At 39.3% G+C, this 24,410-nt stretch overlaps 1 protein-coding gene across 7 annotated transcripts in view; it reads right to left on the reverse strand.

Moving 5' to 3' along the window:
- The window catches only part of RALGPS1 (Ral GEF with PH domain and SH3 binding motif 1), a 134,027-nt gene that overhangs the window by 82,349 nt on the left and 27,268 nt on the right, over positions 1 to 24,410 (reverse strand). For 5 of the 7 annotated variants that reach the window (XM_042479187.1, XM_042479186.1, XM_042479184.1 and 2 more), the window contains exons 6-10: positions 21,098 to 21,181; positions 20,341 to 20,430; positions 17,890 to 17,982; positions 3,340 to 3,466; positions 1,353 to 1,430 (exon numbers count right to left, since the gene is read on the reverse strand). In XM_042479187.1, coding sequence (XP_042335121.1) covers positions 1,353 to 1,430; positions 3,340 to 3,466; positions 17,890 to 17,982; positions 20,341 to 20,430; positions 21,098 to 21,181 — 472 coding nt within the window. The remainder of the gene's footprint in view (positions 1 to 1,352; positions 1,431 to 3,339; positions 3,467 to 17,889; positions 17,983 to 20,340; positions 20,431 to 21,097; positions 21,182 to 24,410) is intronic. The other 2 variants (XM_042479185.1, XM_042479183.1) reach the window with 1 other exon arrangement.

Below are 24,410 nucleotides of genomic sequence, written 5' to 3' on the forward strand. Positions count from 1 at the left end.
GGAAGAGCCAGAGTATGGATCACCAAATCCCTCCCTTCCTACCAAAAGGCTTGAGCCAAAAGCCAAAGTCTATTTGAAACCCTTTTTCTTCTGGTTTCTGTATCTGCCATCTCCCTATATTAGCTAAAGTCCAGTGTGACTGATCAATAATCTAGGTTGATGTGAAGTCAAAGGCTTTCATGGCCAGCATCTATAGTTTTTTGTGGGTTTTTCAGGCTATAAGGCCATGTTCTAGAAGAGTTTATTCCTGATGTTTTGCCTGCATAGGTGGTTGACATCTTCAGAGAAGAAGATGCCAGCCACAGCTGCTGGTGAAATGTCAGGAATAAACTCTTCTAGAACATGGCCACATAACCCGAAAAACCCACAAAAAACTATCCAGATTGACCTCACAGCAACAACCCTTGAGTTCCAATTACTTATTTTGTCCATTTATTCTTAAGATCCCCTTCAGATCTGGTATTTGGGCTTCAAGGTGACCACTCTCCTGGACAAGTCGATGTGTTGACTGTTGGATTCATTGCTGTAAAGTGTGACTGATCCTCCTGGTTAATTATTAAATCATAACATTCAGATATAGACACAGCTTATAAAAACAGCAAAGACTGACCATAATGCAACAGATAAAATAAACATTCAGTATTGTGCTGGTCCCACACACAGGAACACAGTAATACCTAAGTTTACCTCCCAAAACCTCTATTCAGATCTCCTTCATTCCTGTCTTCCTGTCTCCCATCCAACTCTGAGTCTAACTGGTCCTATCTCTCCTTTCACAGACAAGTCTCTGGTTTTTATATTCCCCCCAGAACCCCTCTCCAGCATTTCATGAGCTGTGACTAACTGGGTCTATCCAGCTTCTCACTTCATATCCTAGTTCCATCTCAGCCCCAATGAGCATATTTCTTTCTTCTCTGAACAAAAATTTGGACAGCACATATGATGGAGAGCCAGCATGGTGCAGTGGTTTGAGTGTTGGACTATGACTCTGGAAAGCAGGGCTCAAACCCCACTGGGTGACCTTGGGCAAGTCACAGTCTCTCAGCCTCAAAGGATGGCAATGGCAACCCCCCTCTGAAGAAACTTGCCAAGAAAACCCGACTTAGGGTTGCCCTAAGTCCGAAACCACCTGAAGGCACACTACCACCACCACAGTCCAAACAGGTAAGTGATGTGGGAAGGATGAGCTAATTCACCATTTATGGAACATGGTGAAAAGATCCTCTCTGACTCCACAAGGTAATTCATAGCAGACAGCAACTGGGCAGGTGTCAGGGGAGAGATTTAGTGAGAACATAAACTCTTTCCATGAAAAATAAATAACAGTCATGGATGCTAAGTGGCAAACTTGCCTGTGAAACATCGATCTACTTTGCCAGACATTCTCCTCATAACCCAGCCCTTCAAAACCCTCTCTGGAGTATCTTGACCTGTGTGAACAGAAGCGTAACTATGAAGAATTAAGGTTATTTTACACTAGCGCTGCATGCAAAGGTTACAAGCCAAGAGGCTTGGCCAAAGTACAGGAGTGTACAATAGTCGATCTCTGTTTTGCAATCAGAAGATCCCAAAAGGCTACTACAACAGTAACAGAAATAGCTCTTTCTTCTTCTTCTTCCAGGCAGATAGGGAAGCATGCCCACAAGTAAAAGAGGCCAGTATGTAAGGAGAGACTTAAATCAGGTTTCGGGTAAACCCCTTGGAGAAAATGCCTCCTACTAATGATAGGATAAATCTACAGAAAAGTGCCAAAACCCTAAGTGTTGCTCAGTCAAGGTGTATCTCCTGGTTAAGATGACAAATGTAGCTTGTCTGCAGCCTTCTCCACCCCCTTTTTAAACTACATGATTATAGATTAAATATACACTAATCTATATGTAAATATGTTTTTATAATACTGTATTAAAAAAATCAGTTGTCCATTTTGAATATTGTACATCTGCCATCTGTGTCTAACACTGGCACTACAGCTGCAGAAAGATAATATGCAAAGGTTTTTGCATATATGTATCTCATTCACAGGGTCACTATGAGTTAAGCTCAGCTCAAAGGCAGCTAATAACAACAAATAGTTCTTTAAGTAACAATAAAGCATTTAAAACAAATAACTGGCAGAGGCATCTTTTTTTTTTAAACATATTCCTGAAACCTAGAATTTGTACCGAAGTGCTGCATGTATTGGCCATAAAGTCAATACCACGAATGTATTTTGTGTTACAGTAAGTATGAGTCATCTCTTCATACATCTCAGATGTGCCTAATTGTATATAATCACTTAGAAATAACCTATGATAAGAGCTAGAAAGATGGTCTCTTAATACAACAAATAAACTTAATAGCAATATGCAATTTAGGTAGATGGCCATAAAACTGAAGATTTCCTGGGCCTGGACAAGGTTCTGGAATCATTAAAGATGTCCTCAAAGGCTGGTGCTTCTTTTAACCATAAAAAATGTGCTGTGCTGAACTAAAAATGAAACTTATAATCTTGAATATGAATCTAGTATTTCCCCTCCCTGCCTTTCTTCTTCTGTAATAAAAAATTATAGGCAATGAAACCCCTTTAAAAATGTACAGTTCCTTTGATGTTAACACTACTTCATTAATTCCAAGCCTGTTTATTTTCAGTTGCATGCCACCCCAACTGCAGGAACTACCCAGTTGCATTCTGCTCTCTGGGCAGTCTTTTGTTTGCTGTCAGCTTCCAAATGTTGGATGAGATCAATGGCATCAAGAGAAAGACAGAGAAAGGAGAATTTACTGCATTAAAACACACACTCAAAACACTTTGGAATAAGTTGCAAATATGTTTAGTGCCCTACCCTACCAAACATTCACATCAAACACAAACATATAAGATAGAAGATACTGGCTGGGGCAAAAATTTGCCCCAAATATATGTAGTCCCCCCCTGGGAAGACTTAGCAAATTGCCTTGAGTAACAGAATTCACCATACATATATCAGGAAGGAATTTTCCACAAGTTCAGAGCAGCTAGCAACCATGAAGAAGCTCATAAAACTCCAATGTAGAAACATCATGAGAGAACCTCTGTGTTCAGATAATGGCCCTATTTTGTGGTCCTTCTCTCACATTCCCCACAGCTCAGAACATGGTGACTCTTCATATGGCAGGAGAGCAATGGCCATGTTCCCAGTTGTGAGGAAACTGTAAATACTAGCTAACTGAACCAGACTGGTGTGATAAATGGGAGTCTTTCCATCACTGCTGGTTTAACATGTGCTTTAGATTTGATACTCACAGGTTTACTTGTTAGTCAGAACGAGCAAACACGTTGTACGAAAGACCATTTTCAAACTAGACAATTCCCACACTTACCTAAGTAAGGAATACAGGGGACCATCTTTAAGCATCTGATATAGTCCCGCATCCTCTTATAATTATCTTCCTTAGACATTAAGTAGTCTAGCTTTTCAAAGGTAGTCTTGTCTTTTCGGTTCAAAAGCTGAAAAAGAAAGAGGGGAAATAAAACCATTAACATTCACACTGAGGAGGCTGCCTTATATCAAGTCAGATGATTTGTTACCCTTGCCCTGTGCTTTCTTCTAACAGTGGTGTTTCTCATCACTTGTTATAATGTCATTTTAAAGGAAGGTACTGGAGATTAAATCTGCAACAACAGTTCACCATTTTCTCCCTTTTGCCCCATTTGATCCAGGTACCCACTTTCTTGACGCAGAACCTGAGAAGCCACAAATCTCAGCAACATGGGACTGCAGGAAAATTTATGACTCAATCTCCTCTCTGCTCAGCAGTTCTGCAAATTGCATGGTCTTCCTTATAATATTACCTTTTGCCAAACCACCATTGGATTATACCTCCCCACATCAAATGATAGCCTTGACCATACAGTGAGAACTTTCCATTGCGACAGAGGAAAATAACTACCCATAATAGTCAAGGGCAAGACACAGTAAGCTTCCCAATTCCAACAGCCTTAACGGAGACATCACAAACTTCCAAACTACCAACTAGTACCATTTCTGATATATAGTGGACCCTCCACATTTGTTGGGGTTAGGGGCCCAGGACCCCTGTAAAAGTGGCAAAATGGCAAATAAAAATATACTCTGAGAGAACACTTCTCTAGGAATCTCTGGGTCCTCCAGGGCAATTCTATGGTCAAGATCTGCCAGAAGGTTACCATGAAATTGCTCTGGAAGACCTATAAATGCCTAGATAAGTGCTCTCTCTAGGGATCTCCAGGTCTTCCAGCGGGACTTTTTGGCAGAAGCTGACAACAGAGTCACGTTGGAGGAGCTAGAGATTCCTAGAGGGAACATATTAACTGAATCTGTGAATGATCAAATCCGCAAAAGTCAAATCCGCAAATGTGGAGGTCCAACTGTATAAGTATATAATGATAACATCACAGCATAAGGGCTATAAAGTACAAATAGCAGAAGGATACAATGTCTTCTATACCAGCTTATATATGGTTACCTCCCTTACTCCTGTCCTCATATGAGGCTAGAACTGGATGCTATAGCCTGTGTCTCTGGGGTTAAATATCCATGGCTAGTATCATCCCTGCTGGACGGGGAGTGAGGGAAATGGTATGGGAGACTACAAAGCTTGCACTGTTCATATTGCTGTGGAGATTTTGTACTGATTGACACTATGCATGTTAAATTTAACCAGGTGCATTTCATGCATTCCCTTTGTTATATAGGCTAATATAGTTTCAGAAATTAAGACTTGCTGGAGAGCAGCTGCAAGTGACCAGGCCTATTAGACACATGGCCAATCTAAGCTTCTCAAGACGGCCGAGGCTTCCAAAACTATTTCAACTATTTTGTTTTCAGTCCTGAAATTGGTTACACACGTGTTAAAAGCATGTGAAAAATTCCATGTGCTCCTGGTTAGGCAATGGCATACACATAAATGGACTGCAGAGTAATGAGTTTGGATAGAACAGAACTGGACGAAACAGTGTCTGTTTGTGGTTTAACATTTCTGCCAAGCACCCATTGGCAATGTGCTGAAATTGCTGCCGCAAGAGAACTAGTTTGAATTTTAAGCTTCAACTATCACAATATATAATCAGGGGAACAATAGTGTTTTAAAATAATAAGAGCAAGATTCTCAAACCTAGTGAAGTTATTGCTATTTTCATATACTGTATTGGAAACACAGAATACAATGTCATCTACATAGTTTTACATTCTATAGGTTCGCCACAAATTTGCAAAATATACGGACTCAGTTTATACTTATACTTAAAATGACAGAACACAGGATATTTGATTTTCCAGCAACTGCGGATACAGTTGCATATATGGGGTCTCTTCTTCCGAATGTTTGCTTTCCAAAACAACTTGAGTGATTAGATATGGCTGGTAGTCACATAAATATGCAGAGAGGAAATATAAAAACTCATTTTCCAGGGAGTCACTGTGAAAGCAAATTTACGTTACAAACGTATGCTGTAAACTTTCTTTACAAACTTAAACCAATTTAACAATCGTCACCTCTTCCTGGCAAATGCAAGGATTCTCCATAGGATTGCCAGAGTGAAAACTGAAAGGAGCTCCTGTACCTTTAATGTTTGTACAGAAGAGGGAATTTCAGTGCAGCTTTGTCTACAAAAGTATTAAAGGTACAGGAGCAGTCTCCAGTTTTTACTCTTGCAAGCTGAACCCTCAGAGCTTCGAAGACTTTTCTCTAAAGGAGGCTTATATATAACATCTGTAATACGAGTGTCGCAGAGCAAACTAATACCTCAACTCATGTACTGTTTCTGAGCTGTACGTTTATAAAGACTTTTGATCTCTGTGAGCCAAATTTCTGCATGTCGCCTTAAGTGCCCCACATTGTCTTCCAAATACCTTGCTTAGAGGGGAATCTGAATTGATCCAACTTAAAGCAAGTACTTGGTTCCATATAATCAGCTACTGACTTAAGGTGAATCTTACTCCTTGTTTAGCTAAGTCCTCTTGACTTTAAGTGACCATTTTTCTTTTGACTGGATAAAAGCTGTTAAGTTTTCCCCATCACCTCTGGGATCTCTTAGGATCAAGGAAACAGTCAAGCAAAGGTTCTGGGGTATACAGACTTGCAGGAAGACAGAGCAAAAATCCAACGTAATCCCACAACAACCAGAGCATAAACTAGCTCCAAACATTTCTGTTAATGTTTTGGAAATCTCCCCAAATCACAGGACTTTTACTTGGCCACTTTCAACATTCACTCATTAGTGTTACTGGAAGGCAGATACTTAGAAAGTCAGTCAGTCAGTCAGCCAGTCAGAACTGAAACAGTTGATCATGTTCTGCTATATTGCCTATGTTCCTAATGTACTGATCTTGAAAAAGTTCCCAGGCAGATCTGATAGATTTCACACTTTCTTTCTTCTTTCAGATTCATCTAAGCTGTGTTGAAGGTTGCAAATTTTTGTACATTCACATGTTCCAGTAGGAGGTAGTTGGTCAAATCCCATCGCTGGTCAAATCCCATCGCGCTTCACCCTAATCCTAGTGAATGCTATTTAGGACTGATTCAGAAGCTGGTTGTTGCACTTCCATTTATGTATGTATATAGGTATTATTGTACCTAGGAGGTATTTTTATTACCTGGGTTTTCTACTATGTTCTGCTTGTCCTGTTTATGCCTGATCTGTGATCATAATAAAGTTTACTGAGCTGTTGACAAGTGGCTTCAAACCATGATACCGCTTCCTTTACAGGATAAACTATCTCTACTTCCTCCCATCTTTTTGGTGAGATTTCACTACAGCACTGTGCATCCAGCCACACCACAGATGTTATTATTTCGATGTCTGGTTTATAGTCCAGAGGAGGTTGGCTTAGAAGGCTGACACAAGGTATGGTGATGTTTTCTAGTTTGGAGGAGGCCACTTTCCTTCACAACAATTAATGGAAAGCTAATGAAGACAGGCACGGCAGGGTGGCAATAGTGTAGATTTGTGACTGACAGCAAAGAGCTGGGGGGATCGGAAAAAGAGTAGGGCTGTTGGAACCAGCAAAAGGACCACCTCCAAGAAAAACAACCTCAAAGCCAAAAGATTGATGGCGGGCATGAATCACTGAAAGAGGTATGCATCAAAAGCAAGGGGAACATTTGAAGAAGGGAGTACGAAGGGGAAAAGCAGGATGAAACACAATGAGGCAGTAGAAATACAAAATATACATTGGAACAACATGAAAACAGACCGTTTAAACTGACTGATCTGAATTCCTGCAGGGATGCACTTAGATAATGGGGGGATACAAAGCAAAAAAGCAGCCACGGGGTGAACAATTCAAAAGCTTTTTGAAGGAAGAAGACTCTGATGAAGGTGAACACAAGCTTACATGTTTATATGTGAAATGCACGCATGCAGTTCTTCAGTAAATTATCACAGGATCAGATTATCACCTCCTGCCATAAAAGATGACTAAGGAGCAGAATCAATCCATATGGTAATATCCCAAACACAAATTGTCTAGGTTAAATGTAAATGGAGGCATGCTACCCTACAGCTGTAAGTGGGGAAAAGTAGACGTTTTGGAGTCATTGATTCAACTGCAATTGCCAGTAAATTACAAAGAACTCATTAAATCTTTTTGCTGATATTTGTTGAGCATTTTGAATCCTAGTAATGCATGGGATACTGTATCATAAATGGCACCTTAAAGAGTAATATGTTTTATGGCCTAACCTACGGTCCAACTTTCTTTTCTGTATTTTCAAACAAATTAAGATGGCAAATACCTTCAACCAATAATTTATGTGTACCAGAATGGGGATAATAGAGGATCCATATAGAAAAGCCTCTCTAGAAACCACAGGTTGACATGTTCGGGGTGTTCTGCACATCTTCAAACAGATATTGTGAGAACAGAAGGGAAGCCTGTGGTTTTGGCAGCCTTGCTTACAAATGGTAGTGATCAGAAAATGTCTTGTCACAGGCTGCTACAAACGAGAAGACGGAGTAAAATTATGTCAGGAAGGAGTACAGTTGCAGAAACAGAAAAACAAAGTTTGGCATATGATAAATACAACAATGTTTGCCAAAAAGGAAGAAATAATCAAGGTCAGCAGCACAGGAATCCCCCAAGGAGATCCAGTACAATTTAGGTACTGCACTTTTTTCCTGCTTCTTACCTTTTCCCATTGCTCAGGCTGTCATTTCACTCACAGAGTATTCTGGCAGAAATCTCCCACCCTTCCCTTGGGCCTCCGCCATTATGTCCTCCTCCAGAATATGAGACAATTCCATCCTTGCAGTCACCACTAAGGCTACACTTGCACAGAAAATATAGTAACATAGGGTTGTGGCTATCACCTGCGAAGCAGCAGATTGGATTCATGACGATTACTCTTGCCTGTCCATTGTTAAACTAGATTGTGTGTATGCATATGTGCACTCACATACACATGCATGTGCGGAAAGCAGATGGAGGCAAAAGTCTTTCCCTCTCCACACTCAGGGAAAACTAATGAAGCTGAACAGTTGGAGATTGGGAGAGAAAAAATGAAGCTTTCCTTCACGCAGCACAAAGTTAACAATGGAATTCACTACAAGATGTGGTAGCAGCCTTGAAATTACATGGCTTTAAAAGGGGATCAAGCTAATTCATGGTGCATAAAGTTATTCATAGGTACTTGTTATTAATAACAACTACATGCTATGTCTAGAGGCAATATGCAATAGTAGTGTAAAAGTGTTACTGCTCTCATAGCTTGTTTGTGGGCTTTCTATAAGCATCATTTTGACCATTATGAGAAACAGGATGCTGGAATACATAAGATTTTCATCTGCCTATAAGAAAATACACAAAGGAACAGCACCTTTGGGACAAGTGGGAAGAAGAAAGTTCTAGCATAAGGTTTTATGGACTCTGATGAAGTGAACTGTGTCCACAAAGAGTTACACTAGAAATTTCTTCTTCCTAATTAGCCTCAAAGGCACAACTGGATTCCTTTGTGTCTTTTTATGGTCAAACAAATGAACATTGCTATCTCTTTGAATGCTAGTACAACTGCCAGCAACAGTTACAGAGATTTTTTTTATCGGGAATTAAAAAAACATGTTTAGTTTGATCGTCAGCTGGCTATTTTGTGTGTGTGTTTTCCCCTCGGAAGAATATTGCTCTGAGCTGGAAGGATATTAACAGTTTGTAAAATAACAACAACTACAACAAAGGGGTTCAGTGACACACTACACAGATTTTTCAGTCATTATCCTCTTGGAAGCATGAATGCCACGGAGATGGCCAATGAAAACACAAGCAACTTCAAAAGCAGGAAGAAACCTATGGGGAGGATCACTAAACATAAGCTGCTTCTCTTTATGAAGTAAATCCTGCAGCAGCATGGGTCAGGGAATAATTCCTAGCAGCTAAATCTATGATAAAACAATTCACAAGGTAAAATAGTTTGAAGGTATTCTGTGAACCTCGCAACTCGGAATATCCCAAGATTGAATTCGGTTACTAGTCCCAGTTAAAAGAGACCTACTGAATCAACTGAATTTACTAAGTTTCAAAGAAATTTTACAACTTGAATTCTGCCCCCCCCAATCCAGATGAGAGTGTCATAAAGTGACTTTATCAAAATATAACACATACTGCGAAGCAGAAATTTTAAACAAGAACATGTCTACAGATAATCTTTTGCTACCACTTAGCCTGTGCTAAATGTTTCTATCCATATTTGCCTTTCTTCAGTCATTAGTCCTTACAGGCTCTATAAGAAGGTATGAATTCAATATGCTATTCATTGTTAAAACCTGTAAAGAGTAAACCAGATGGAACAATTGATAGGATAGCTTCCTCAGGATTTTCCAACCTGGTTCCCTCCAGACATTTTGGACAACAACTACCATGATCCCTCCCCAGTGGCCATCGCAACTGTAGCTGAGAGGTTGTAGTCTATATCTGGAGGGATCCAAGTAGTATAGTGCTGCTCTGTAACCTCAACAGCAAGAAAGAGAGATAAATCAGAAGGTATAGGTTTGGTGTAATGATAGGAAGCTCCCTTGAATGAGACACAGGTAGCAGGCAAGATGCGTTTCAGAGTGCTCTGAAGCAATTTATGTAGAAACGATACAAAATCCAAGATACCCCTTTCAAATATTAAAACTGTTTTGAATGGGATCCCCTTTCTCTTAAATGCTGCAAATAAATAATAATGGACAGAATATCTACTACAAAACTTCTAATACAATACACGAGAGTGAGAATTTGCAACATGTGTGTATCCCTGGACTAAGCACTGACTTTGGACGCCCAGGTTTTGGCACTGGCGAGGAATGCATCCCCACAATTAAAACCAGTGGCTCAGTCATCCTAAAGGCGACTGGTCTGGCCACAGTTACACATGCCTTGGTTACTGCTGCAAGGCATTTCTAAAGAACTGCCTTTCTAAGCAGTTCAGAAACTTCAACAAGTCCAAGATGCTGAAGCTAGACCGCTGACCAGAGGTGTTTACAGGGAGAAGAGAAAGTCCTTCTTACAGCAATTTCACTGATTTCTTGCCCATTTCCAGGAACAATTCAAAATGCTACATTTGACCTACAAACTTCTATAGATGCTGGAGCCACACTGTCTGAAAGACCGTATCTCCACATAGGAGTTTGTTTGAACTCTATGATCTTCAGGAGAAAGTCTTCTCTCAGTCCTACCATTCTCACATGAACTTGGCTCAGGCTAACTTCTTTCTTTCAGTTAGTTTCAAAGGTGCTACAAGATCTCTCTACGTATTGGATAGGTGTGTGAGAGAGGGCAACTTTGGTGACTGTTCCCAGGCTGGGTTCTCCTTCCCTTGGAAGGTTGGACTGGCTTTCTCTTTGCATTCCCTCCCCTGGAAGACACAGATCTTTTTATTTAGGAAGGTTTGGTCAGGAACTGGTTGTTGCAGAAGGGTTTTTAATAACAGGACTGCAGGAAAGGCAGGGCATCAAAAAATTATTGAGTCGGCCAGTTTTTATCAAGCAGTCTACAGACCTACAAAGTTGCAAGGGAAACGGTCCCAAGAGATGACCCCCTTCCAAAGGTCTACTTGGGATGGGGTCAGGAAATTTGCAGTTGATATTTCACATTTCATAACTGTTAAATATTGACTGCAAATGTCTAGGTTCCCCCAGTGTTGACAGTGAAACATCCTAATTTACTGCTTATATCACCATGTACTGTTTCTCTTCCTAGAAAAATGCCGGTACTCACTTCCACAAGTGTGAGTCTTTCATACCAAAATGCTGAAACAAATATGATGGAAAAAGTTAAAACATCTGTTGTACAGAATATTCTATTAACTCTTTATTCTATGTAATTAAGGCAATTATTCACTGAACTGCAGATGTTAAGAAAAGGCTCTTATTATTCTTGGAAGCATGCATGCTCCCCCCCAAAATCTTGTGTCATAAGAATGGAATGTTTCCGATGATCAAAACTGAGTTGAAGGAAGATTTTGCTGCGCTATAAACTCCCGCCAAAAGCTGTTATCAAACTGGCTTGGCTTCTCCTTCTAACACTTTATCAAAGTCATGGCTTGCATAATTCAAAACTGCTGGTTCCTAAGCCAGTTCTTGATAAAGTTCACAGGCTTAGGCATATGAGAAATATCTGGCGTAATCTCCCTATCCGGCAAGTCTCTCAGAAATACAATTTGGACTCCTAAGACCAGATTTCTTCCTCTACCTCTCAACTCAAATGAACTGTTTCTTGATGTTCAACAACACCCCAGACACTTGAAGGACTGGCGACGTTGAAATTGAACACAACAACACTGGTGAAAAGCTAAAAAACTTCCTCATGTTAATGGACACCAAGAAGAAATCTGATTCATTTCTCACCTTGGACAGGATGAAAATGATACACTTGTAAGGACAACACATACAGTGACAGCAAGCTGGGGAAGTAGCCTGTCTATGAAAGCTCATGCTCTCAATTTCTTTCTTTCAGTTAGTCTCAAAGATGCTACAAGATCTCTCCACGAATAATATATAGGTGACTTTCCACCTTGTCTGGAAGTGCACTAAAATCGTTTTAGATTTAAATTGCTATTTAAGGCCAAAATTATGCATGCATTTTCTCTTCCCAAGTAACAAATGACTGAATTAGTCTTCTCTTAACAAAATGCATCATTGTCTATTTACAGAGATCTAGAATCCTGAGAAATCTAGAACATTTCTGAGAAACCTGTTGTCTTACAGCTTATACATCTGTACTTAAATAGTTTAAGGAAGGGATTCACTGTCCTTGTTGGAACACTGAGCCTATCCACGATTTCACTGAAATGTCATCTTTACATCTTCCATGTTAGAATTTTGCCTCGACACATGACTGACTGCAATTACTTACACCTATTGCCTCCATGTGTTCATATGAGAGTACAAAGACTGGATAGTTGCTAAATCTCAGTCAATGAGTCAATACAACAAATATCTAAAAGGGCCTGTATAATGAACCTATCTATAGAGGCAATTGATTCCCAACCTTTTAAACAACAGATGCCAGCTACTTAAACGTAGTGCCAAAACCTTATTGATTCACAGCACAAGCTGCTCAGCAGCAGATCTAGAAACAAAAATCTTGATCAATGCTTTGTTTCCAACCTACCAGATATACAATAAAATGCCAAGAAAAGAGCCTCTGCAAAATCATGAAAGATTCTGAAGAAGACAATGCTTCCTTTCTCCATTATTATTTGTAGACTCTTCACTGCACTGCTGCCAACAAGTGTAAGGAAAAGTGTAACACTGAGAATACTCAGCAAATGAAACTTTTAATTAAAATGTAGGAAAATCTTAATTGTGAACTCTTTCTTCCCATTCCAGGGTTGTAAACTTGGCAGTTTTTGCATGAGTTACCACTGCATCAGCTAAAAGGAAAGAGTGGCATGCTTGCTTTTCAGCTTTCTCAGAACAATAAAACCTACTGCCATCTTTTCAATTTGTTGACAACCAAAAAGTTCTTTTCAGTATATTTTTCCTGTCCCGAGAAAACACTTAGAAACATAAAAATGTGTATAAAACATTAGCAAAGCCAAAATGGTTCCCCAACCTCTCTTAACACACCTCCTTTCTGGCTAGTAGCAACATGGAACAAGTATGTGTTTAGACTTCCTGTGAGTTTCAAGCACTGTGAGAACCACTCCCATCTTTGTCATTGTGAAACAATAAGTTAATAAAGGGTCTATTAATACTGACAGAAGATGTCTCCATTGCGTGTTCTGGGCGGAAACCCGCTCCACTTCATAGTAAGACACCAACATGTATATTTTGGAATACAGTAGACCACAACTTTTACGGGTTGCAGCTGCCCATAGGCTTGGCACACACATGGGTCAGGCATCAACCAATATGCATACAACCATTGTAAATGCACCTTTAAGTACCATATATACTTGACTACAAATCAACCTCATGTATAAGTTGAGGGCAGATTTTGGGGGCTAAATTATGAATTTTGATATGACCCAAGGATAAGTCGAGGGTAAGACTTAGGGACAGGTAACCAAGGCTCTAAAGGAGGAAGCAAAGGAAAACAATAGCATTTGGAGAAAGAGGGGTTCCTTTTTGACCTGTGGATGAGTCGACCCAGTTTTTTGGGATTCATTTTCTAGACTTATACAAGGATATATACAGTAATCTCTAAAAGCTGGGTTTCAAAAGCAAAACTGTAAAACCCAATCCTGACATGTATTCCATCTGTACCAAATTTTCTTCCAGGTCTACAATTATCATTTTTAAACTACTTATTCATCATTATTTTGTCCACTGGGGTCTCCAAAAGCAAAGTGCAGCAAAACATTTAAAACATCCTTCAAAAATAGATTGGAAACAGTTTTAACAACCAAATTGCAAAAAACAAACAACCAGATGGAATAAGATCGTTTCGACTCCAATATTTCTGATATTATTCCCAATATATACTTCATGTCAAGTAAAGCAGAGTGCAGTGATTTACAGTTTTGTTCCACAAGAACAATCTTTTTGGAAATACGTTTGCTTTGTTTGAAAGCACAGTTGTTCCTTTCAGGCTACACGTTTTAAAACACTATTTAAACAGATTCTTTTCTTTTTCCTCAGACTTCTGAATCGGTGCTTCAATCCAAAACCAACAGTGTTCTTATCCAAGAGGCCCCTGGCTCTCTTTCATTTTGGTGATCACTTGGAACTTGTACATCCACATCCATCTCTGTCTTCGATACAAAGGTGAAAACGCTCTAAATGTATCTGACAAAAGAACAACTACTGTTCAAATGCAAACAGGATTAGTAGGATACGCACAGCAAATTGCTCACAATAAAAGCAGAGCAAAACAAAACAAATCCACACCGACCAACAACAACACTATTTCCTGCGTTCTGGTGTGAGTGTGTACATGTGCCTCCAAGTTGCCTTTCAGTGTATAGCAAACCAATGAATTTTATAGGGTTTCCTTAGGCGTGTAGACCTAAACACACATAAAGTATCCACAAGACAACTATTAAACCATGAGTTAAACTAAAGCAAGCATCAGAAAATGTAAAGCATATATTATCTTTGCAATGGACAATAGACTCAACATGGATTTCCCAATAGAAATAAACCTCACATTCTGTTACTATAGCATGTCTCTCCATGGGTACAAAAGCATACATTCTAGATTAAAGTGTATCTGAGGACTTTTCATTCTTGGAAAAGACAGTATTTTACAAGAGAGGTACTAAATAGAAATAAATTGAAATTATCTTCTAAGAGTGAGACAGCTGTTCAGACCAAAAGCCATACTAGAAACCTATCAGGAATGCTGCGGACTTGCTTATTACACAAGATGACCCATAATCCACAGTTCTCCTATAGCCTTCTGCTTATCTATCAGTTTTTACTGGTTTTGTCCTAACAAACGGACAAGACTTCTCTCTCCTTTTTAGTATCATTATTATCTGTACGACAGATAGAGCGTATCTTAGTATTACAACCAGCCCACTAACTAAAGAATATAACAAGCCCATAGGTTGTTAAAGATGCACTTTTTATAAAACTGAGACGCAAGCCAGTATCAGCCAGGATATAAGGCACTGTAAAATTAATGCTCTTTGCCCAAAAGGGTATTAAAACTGTTGTTTCCCAACACTCCCCTATTGCAATGTACCATGACAAACTACTTCTGAAAATGTGGTGGGTGGCTCAGATGATCAAAGAAAAAAAGAAAAGAACCAACCATAACTTGGGTAGTTACATTTCAGCTACAGTTTGTTTTTTCAATATCTGTGTGACACAAAATATGCAGCTGGAAAAAGATGGATGTATAGTTGTAACTTTTTGGGTCTTAATTATACTAAGAAATTATATAATGTATCAGATTGTATACAAGCTAAAATAAGTAGTTTGGGCAATTTGTTGCAATCTTCTCTTCCTCACCTTCATGGAATGCTTAATCTCATCCTTATAAATATCTCTGAGGTCCTCCTATTCTACTGCCTACTATGTGCATGCTATGTGACTTTTGCAGTCAATGCAAAACAATTGGTTTGGGGTTGCTGTCAACTACTGGTGGCGTAAAGCCATAGAAACGTCTTGAAGGCACACAACAACAAGATAATTTTTGTTCTGTTTCCACAGACAGTTGAATGCTACATTGCAACTTCTGCACTTTGTGCCTCTCAACATCAAAACTGCAGGGCTTGGAGGCAGTTATATTCTTGCAAGTTCAGTGACCCTGCAAAGAAGCTTCCTTTGTCTCACAAAGTCATGGTGTGTACACTTCTCAGCACTCTCAATGTCCAATATGTATTCCAGCACCATCCGCAGATCTATAAGCTGTGTACCTAAAGAAGGACTAACAAGAGCTAGATTCTATTGAAAGAATGAGCAAGAAAAAGGCACTCAAGATCTGAGGAACTGTTGGGGAGAGTTCTTGGATATCCTTCCTAGGCAAGACAAGCCCAATTCAAAGCTTGTATATCTAATTTACAGCTGATGTAGTACTGGTTTATTCCAAAAGGTAAAGTGACTTTAAACATTTGCTAGACACAGGAATGCAACTTCCTTTTTCATGCATCTGTTTGAACAATTGTAGAACTGCTTCCAAAATTTGACTTTTTGAGGCAGTTTTCCTTTTTTAAATTTCTGAACCCGAAAGCCATGGAAAAGACTGATTACAGAGGACCAGTGGCCTTTTGAAATGAAAATACTTACAAACACTATTTTCATACTGCTATCCTTTGACATTGAAGATGAAAATGATGGCGAATAGCTTACATTTCTAAGGAACATACTGTAAAATCAGATTCAAACACATTCCATACCATTAACCGAACACATTATAGCAAAGCTGGAGAAAGAATTTGTAACTAGATACAGTCCCGCTTTTGTTGTGACTAAGAGCCAATGAATAAAGTCAGTGGAAAATGTGGGTGAAAGTGAGCACGCAAAGCAAAACCCACCAGAAAAGCTCCATAAAAAGATGGAGAGAGCTCTTCTGATCTTCCAAAATGTAAAGATACTCTCACATGGGAATACAGAAGAAATTGCCTTAACCAGTTAAGATGTTATCTATCATATTCCTAAATGCAAGTAGTAACTACTGTGCATGTACCACTTACTCCAAGGAGTCCCACAGGATGACTCCAGTTTGTGTTGTTTGATGTTTGCACCCAAACACTTCTGGGGAAACTGAGAACAGTGCCAAATTGAGATCCTGAAGAGGTGATGACTAGGCATTCTTTTACACATTTGTAAGTACTTGCTCCCTCTTTTCAAATCTGTATATGTGCCAAGAAAATAATATTCCATTTCAGTGCATGCACTGGGCACAACCAGACGCCCAATCAGTTTTCTTTCTTTGTGTGAACAGAGGATGTTGGAGACATGCCCTCCATGCCCACCTCTTCCCCTCTTGACCCACCATGTTGGCAACAAAAGTGTGAAAAGAAGTTGTAACTGTGTTTGAGTGAACATTATTACAGAACTGTATGAAGTTGGTAGCTCAGCCTTATAAAGGTTTCTAATTATGCGGAGGTCTATCTTTTTTTGTTTTTGGCTAAACAGTTATTGCCCCTTTTGTGATCTTCCCCACCAGTACAAGTATGAAGAGGGCAGCCTTCCCATGTTGTTCCCTTGAAATTGCTTGTTAAAACTGATTTTCACTGTGGAAGAATTCAGCACTCCTCCCATGCCTACTGATGCCATCCCCTGAAGTTTAGTTGATGCTGTACATAAGTATCTGGCATCACATCTACTTGAGGTCTGATTCAGGAGGCTGTCACATTACTTTGGCTCCCAGCATAGATGTGGGATGTAAGTTTAAGAAGATGGATCTTATCGCATTTCCCCATCGCTGCACAGCAGGTAACGTGTATGCAACCTGGGCTTCTCCATGCTCCTCTTCCCCGTTCTTGAAAAGCTGTGGCAGAAGCCCAGTTTGCATACAGCCTGCCTGCTGCCTGGAGACAGGTGAATGTGATAAGATTCGTCTTCTTAAAGAAACATCCCGCGCCTATGTCAGGAGCAAAGGTAATGAAATAATCTCCTAGATCTGTAAAACCACTTCTTCTCTTTCCTAGACCCTGCTTTTTCCAGGTGACAGTGACAGTTTTTGAAGTTATAAGGAAGCAAGTTCCCAACGCATCTCCCTTCGAAACACCATCAAACAATATGGACATAATAAGTGCTACTACCGAATATAACATCAAGAGGGCTATGATGATAAATTCCATTGAGCAATGCAAAGTCTTTCAACATTTGTTAAAAGACTGTGCATTTGGCTGTAGGATGCACCCCTGATCCTACCCAGCAAGGTAGCTAAAATGCGGAAGGGGCTCAAAAAGACAGCAAGGGTATGCACTAATTTCAGTGACACAGAACAAATATTGCAGAAACAGCGCTTCAAAGACTGGAGTGGGAGGAGAGACAAAGTAAAGTCCACAGTAACTTACTGCCCAAGTTTTTGTCAGTCGGAAAATAGGTGCGCTTTGCAGAGCTGATACCACAGACATGAGGGAATGAAGGTTGTTCAGTTCTAGAAGTTTCTGGAGGTGGGAAAAGAGAAGAAAGGTTTTTTTTTAAAAAAAGAGCATCAGTTTTCCATTGGAGATTGGAATGTTCTGGGTCATTGAAAATATATTAGATGTTCCAAGGGCTTGCTCTTTATAACTTATAAAATTATAATATGCTCAAAAGATTAGAATGTGATGTGAAACCACACAATGTAGCAATAAGAATCCAAATTGCAAAATTCAAGTGTCTCTTCTCATGCTCTGCTTGTTGCCTTATGAACAGTCTAGTCTCCTTCCTGGACATTTTTGATCTACTGACATAAAAGAGACTTTGATTCTGGAGGTGAGTCAGATGGAAAAGCAAATGTTCATTATGAGGAGGCACGGATGGTGGGTCTTGACCTCAATGAACATACAGAAGTGACTCGTTGATTGGTTTTATGATGAATATATATTTTTTAATATGGAAACCTCTTGTCTTTTGCTGCTACACTCATACATTTTTAGATCTTCTCCGTGGCAGAGAAAAGTAATTGCATCTCACCGACTCTATAGTTCAATTTGATATCTGCCGAGAAGTTGTTGCATTTTAATTTTTAAAATTTGTTTGCTGCACTAGCCTCCCAGGATGATGGGATGTCCTTTGAGTTCATTTTGCTCTAACCTTTGTCCTGCAAACAACTATTATGAAGCTGCCTTCCTTCCTTCCTAGTTGTTATGCAGCCCAAGATGTACTATGTTAGTGTAACACATCACAACACTAGGGTAGTACACCCACAATATTCCAGCCAGATACCTATTTAAAGGGGCTGGTTTAATTGTTCTCAATCTCATTATGTCCTTGGATCTGTCTTCATTAATTTATGTATTTATTGACCCTCCTGAAGCTATTTTACTGTCTTGTTGACTTTTCTGTGGTTCCATACAAATGTTCATTACTATTATATATGACCTCCAGACACTGAAAGTAGATATGAAATGATGCCAAGCCTGAACAAGATATATCTGAGATATATCTTCAAACACAGGGCTAAAATAGAGATGGGATGAAACGAATAATGACAATAATGAAGTCAGAGTAAACAGTGGGGAGAGGTAGAGAAAAAGAGGGCAGTGTGGTAGAAGCATAGATTTTCAGACAGGACATAGACAGACCAATAGTTCAGCTTGCAGCAGTACACTGCTTTTCATTATGCTAGCTACACAGCAGATGTTCATCCAAACTTCTGTTTACTTATATTATTAGCTCAATTTCTTGCCAGTTTCCAAAAGTGCCTCTTTAATTTAATAAAATGTCTTGCTATAAATATGAATTACTCTTTAAAAACGTACAACTAATGTGTGGCCAGAATCACTTAACAGCTCTGTATCATACATGTTTCTAAAGAGCTAGACATCTTCTTTTGAATGTTCTTTTACTTCATATATTCAAAAACATAGCCATGTTAGTCTGGAAGATCAAGATGCAAAGGGATCTTGAAGTACCTTTGAGACTAATGGAAAGAAAGAAGCTGGTAGCATGGACTTGAGGCTACATTCTCAGATGCATGGGGATCATATACAATTTTGGAATGTCCTGATTAATAATGATAATAATAATAATAAACTCAATAATTGTTAGAGTCTAAGCTATATCTTCGTATGGGAGCCAGTGTGGTATAGGTAGTTTGAAACCTCATGAAAGATGAGGATTTGAATGGAAACCTACTTGGTGAATTTGGGCAAGTCATATTCTGTTGGCCTCAGAGGAGGGCTAGGGAAATCTACTCTGAAGAAAATTTCCCAAGAAAACCCTGTGATACAGTTGCCTTAGGATGGTCATAAGTCAGAAATGACCTGAAATGACAACAACAACATCTTAGTATGTCTGAATGCTAGGATATATGGGTTGAGAGGTTTGTGTTTAGTGGTTTTATATTTCTTGAAATTCTCATCCTATCTTATAAGAATTAAAGGAACAGCAAAGTAGAAAATCAGGAGAGGCAAATAAGCAGGTTTATATGTTCTATTAACCTGGGAACCCTATTACCTATTTATTAAATGACACACCATTATCATAAGATCCTAAGTTAGAAAATGCTCATGTTTTACTTAATGACACAGCTGCCCCATTTTTAATGGCAATAAAAGCTCATTAATAGCTCAAATTTCTATGGATCAGAACAGTTAAGCTGATTTAAATCACATTAAAATTAGCTGACACTGTAGGCACAGGCTGTCCATATGAAACATCTGGACATGTTTAATCACTAACAATTTTTCAGCTGGTTCAATTACCCCTGGTCCCTTCAAAGAACATTTTCTATTTCAACTGTACTAGAGAAGTGGAGGATGAATGCAAAAAGGAAAAAAATACTCTGAGAAAGATTTATTTAAAAATAACAAGCTTACCTTTGCTATTTTCACAAAATGGCTCAATATTTCTGCCCTTATTTTTAAGGTCTGTGCTGTTAAAATTTCTCGTACAACCCAGAAACTGACCTGTAAATAGCACACACATATATATAGGGTTATAGGAAACAATCATAAACTATGATTCTAAGAAACCTATTAAGCAAACAGAGCTTCTTCAAAATGACTTTCAGTACGACTGCTGCAGAATTGCTCATTGTGCTGCTATTATTGTTGCCACTATTCTTAAGCAGTTGGGTGTCTTTGGCAATTTACTGCAAATACCCAGAGATTTACCAGTACTGTCAATACCAATGGTTTGCAGTAAACTGCCAAGGATTTCTGACTCTCAGCTGCTTAATAATGACAACAACAAAACTATGCCCTAAATTAAACTGCTGAAATGAAGATTGGGGAGTGAGGAGTAGAATTTATAGGCATGGGCCAGGAGCCTCAAAACTAATTTTCTGGCTCAGAATTCCTTAATTCTAAGCATATGCTTTATGAATCTAGATCCAATTGGTGGTTTCAGGGTTCTATGGAAAAACATATTAGATACATCATGCCTGAAATCTGTGCATTCCTGCTGTAGGAAACAAGACAGAGCCACAATTCCATTATAATTTGCTACTCAGACAAACATAGCTGTTTAAAAGGTTTAGATGTAGCAACTATATCCTGCCGCACAGTGCAAATCCAATCCTCAATGACTCCTCATAGACAATGTCAGTTCATTAACTTTAATTAGAAACATTACCTGATTAAACCTCCTTGTAAAGGCAACAACATTAGGGGCAAGGATGTGTTTTTCTTTCTTATTCCATCCACAACTTGCTAGTTCCTAGAAAAACACAAGACAATACTTTTGTTCAAAAATGGTGGTATGTCTTTCACAGCTTTTAAAAGACAAATAAAATTGTCCGCCTCTCCCCGCTCAAAAAGAAATAGTGATGAAACATGATTTTTGAACACTAGATGGATAAAACTTAAAACAATGGTATCATTCACTGAATTTTAGTTGGTCATATTCAGGTATTAGATAGCCCTCACTTTCTTTGGGTTGTTGTTGCCTAAAATAAAGATACTTGACCCTTTTAATCCCCATGTCAAAGAATATGTGTCTGTTGCAAACCAGAGTAGAAAGTAATAGAGGACAGCGTTGTACTAATGCTGCTGAGGGAGTAGGACAGCTCTTTACCTTGCCCCCAACAAAGAACACAGCAAAATAAACATTTTGGCAATTTGTTGAGTTTTCTAATGGGTTGAAAAATAATTTTTCCTTCAATAAAAAAACTTTAAAAGAATTTTTCCCTCTTGAGAACTGGAAAACTTGTTTTTACTAGTAGAAACTACAAGACCTTATCAAATCTTTTTCAAAGTCTCATGATCAAGTAAGATTTTATTCCTGGTCAAAACTCCCATTTCATTAAAATGTAAAATATACTCCCTATGGGCATTCATTTCCTGGTACCAAAGCAAATGAGATCATCTAGAGTTTTATGTTCTATAAAACTCTAGATGATCTAATTTGAATTGCGTCAGCAAGTCTGCATGCATGCGCCATCACTGAATAATATGGGTTGAATCCATGGACTGCTAGCTTGCTGATGCAGTGGACCCACTGTACCAACAAAGCCAAACATGCCTATTGCTTTCCTATGGCTTAAGTGCTTTTCACTGTCAAAGAATCAGAGTTGGAAGAGACCTCAAGGGCTATCAAGTCTAACATCCTGCCATGTAGGAATACACCATCAAAACACCTCCAGCAGATGATCATGCAGCCTCTGTTTAAAAACCTTCAAAGAATCAGCCTCCAGCACACACTTAGGGAGTTCATTTTACTGTCGAACAGCTCAAAGTTCTTCCTAATGTTTACATGGAATCTCTTTTCCTGTAGTTTACATCCATTGCTCTGTGTCCTAGGCTATGAAGCAGCAGAAAACAAGCTTGTTCCATCCTCAATATGACACCCTCTCAAATATTTCAATAGTGCTGTCATATCACCCCTTAAACTTCTCTTCTCCAGGCTAAGCATTCTCAGCTCCCAAGCCACTCCTCATAAGGCATGGTTTCCAGACCTTTCACCATTTCATTCACCCTCCTCTGGACACATTCCAGCTTGTCAACAGCCTTTTTGAACTGTGGTGCCAAGAACTAGACATGGTAGTCCAGGTGAGGCCTGACCAAAGCAGATAAAGTAGCACTAGATTCCATACAAGACCATGTTTAGGTAAATGGTCAACCTGCACGAGACCTGCTGTGAGTATGATTACAACAAATTTGATTAGATAACCTAGCCTATTTGCCAAGTAATATCCAGAATGACAGATATGAAATCCCACATGGGCAGATGCACTGCATGGTCTCCCTGCCACCTAGGAGTATGCCAAGGGCAAACACTCCCTGAGTTGGGCATGATCCTTGATGAAGCTCCAAAGCCAACTGAAACTGGAGTGCTGGGGAGCAGCCTTATGCACCCAAACCTCTGACTACAGTGAAAAGTGCAGCCAGGCGACTCTAGTCCCACCAACCAGCCAATAAATCTGAATTTCATTGTGCGGCATTTCTGCTTCTTCCCAAAGCCCACAAAAATTGTGCAGACATCTAGGGAGAAGGATCAGTGCTAGCACTATTCCCAGCATGACATTCCCAGACCGCAAATTGGCTCTGGGTAAGTTACAGAGCAGGCTTCTGTCTGCAGACATTACTCGGCTTAGGAAATCGAGTCAAGAGCTTTGGAGCACTGGCTCTGGACAGAGAAGAGGAGACTTTGCATTTTCCTGGTCTCTCAGTACAAAACTCTGGAGAGGCAGTGGCTTGTGTTTCCACCAAAAAAAAAAAGCAGGTCTCAGACATATTTGACTAGGTTTGTTTTAAACTGGAAGCCTATGTATACCTAAGAACTATGCATGAAAAAAAAAGTACACTCCAAAACGGAAAAGGGTACTTTTGCCAAGGAAAAAAGCGGAGGCTAATTTCACATCATTATTTCTCGCTGTTCCAAATCCATTCTACAGCTTGACTCTTCAATTACTAGCTCAGGTTACGACAAAATTCAAATCAATGCAGCATCTTATGGTCAGTTGTTAACCAACTGTTTACGTAGCAGCCTGGGAATGAGTTCACCAGATCATCTAAATACTGTAACATTCTTCTGTGTTTTTGATAACTATGGAGCTTCAAGGGGGGGGGGGAATCTGTTGTGCATGTTTCCCCAGCACAGCGCAAAAGTTGAGCATGCCAAAGAAGGGAACCAGCCAGAATGGTATATTCAAGCTTCCAAATATTCTATATGTCTGTGATAAACTGAATGTCCTGTAGGGATCCAAAGGCTCAACTGTTGTGCTTTGAACAACAGGAAAAAGCAATCCATACTCCTTAAAGCTAGTTCCCAACATATATTTGCGACTGCTAATGGTGTCGAGCTCACACATGTCCTCCCCCCAAGTCCGAGGGATGTCTGGTGGTCTAGCAGCCTGGAAAACATTTGTCCACAAGGCACAGGGTAGACGTCTGCTACGTGGGACAACGGGAATGAAGTTACAATTGAAAGGAAGAATGGATAAAAACAGTAACAACAGGCCTGTAAATATCAACAGCAGCAAGCTTCATTCCAACAAGTATAAGCCAGGAAATTATGCACATCTGTGTCTGGAAGATGCATTTGAAGTTTTTTGTTTTGATGCTTTAACAGCAGGTTTTAACATAACAGATTTCCCAAAACAAATGTGGTTTTGCAACAATACTTTTAGCAATATACCATAAACATTGTGCTGTATGAGAGAAAGAGAACTTCCTTATTATTCGTCATTCTCATTAGCCTTCATACATTTCAGAAGGTTTTCTCAACTGACTGTGATAGCATATACAGTGGACCCTTGTTATACGCTGGTGTTTGGTTCCAAGATCCCCTGTGTATAACAAAATCCGTGTATGCTCAAGTCCAATTAAATATAATGGCAGAGCAAAACGGTGTCCCTTATAAAAAATGGAAAATCAAGGTTTGATCATTGAAATTTATACTTTTTTGGAACATTTTCAAACCGTGTATGCTTGAATCCGTTTATAAA

This window comes from Sceloporus undulatus, chromosome 7 (genome assembly GCF_019175285.1).
Source record: "Sceloporus undulatus isolate JIND9_A2432 ecotype Alabama chromosome 7, SceUnd_v1.1, whole genome shotgun sequence".
NCBI lineage: Eukaryota > Metazoa > Chordata > Lepidosauria > Squamata > Phrynosomatidae > Sceloporus > Sceloporus undulatus.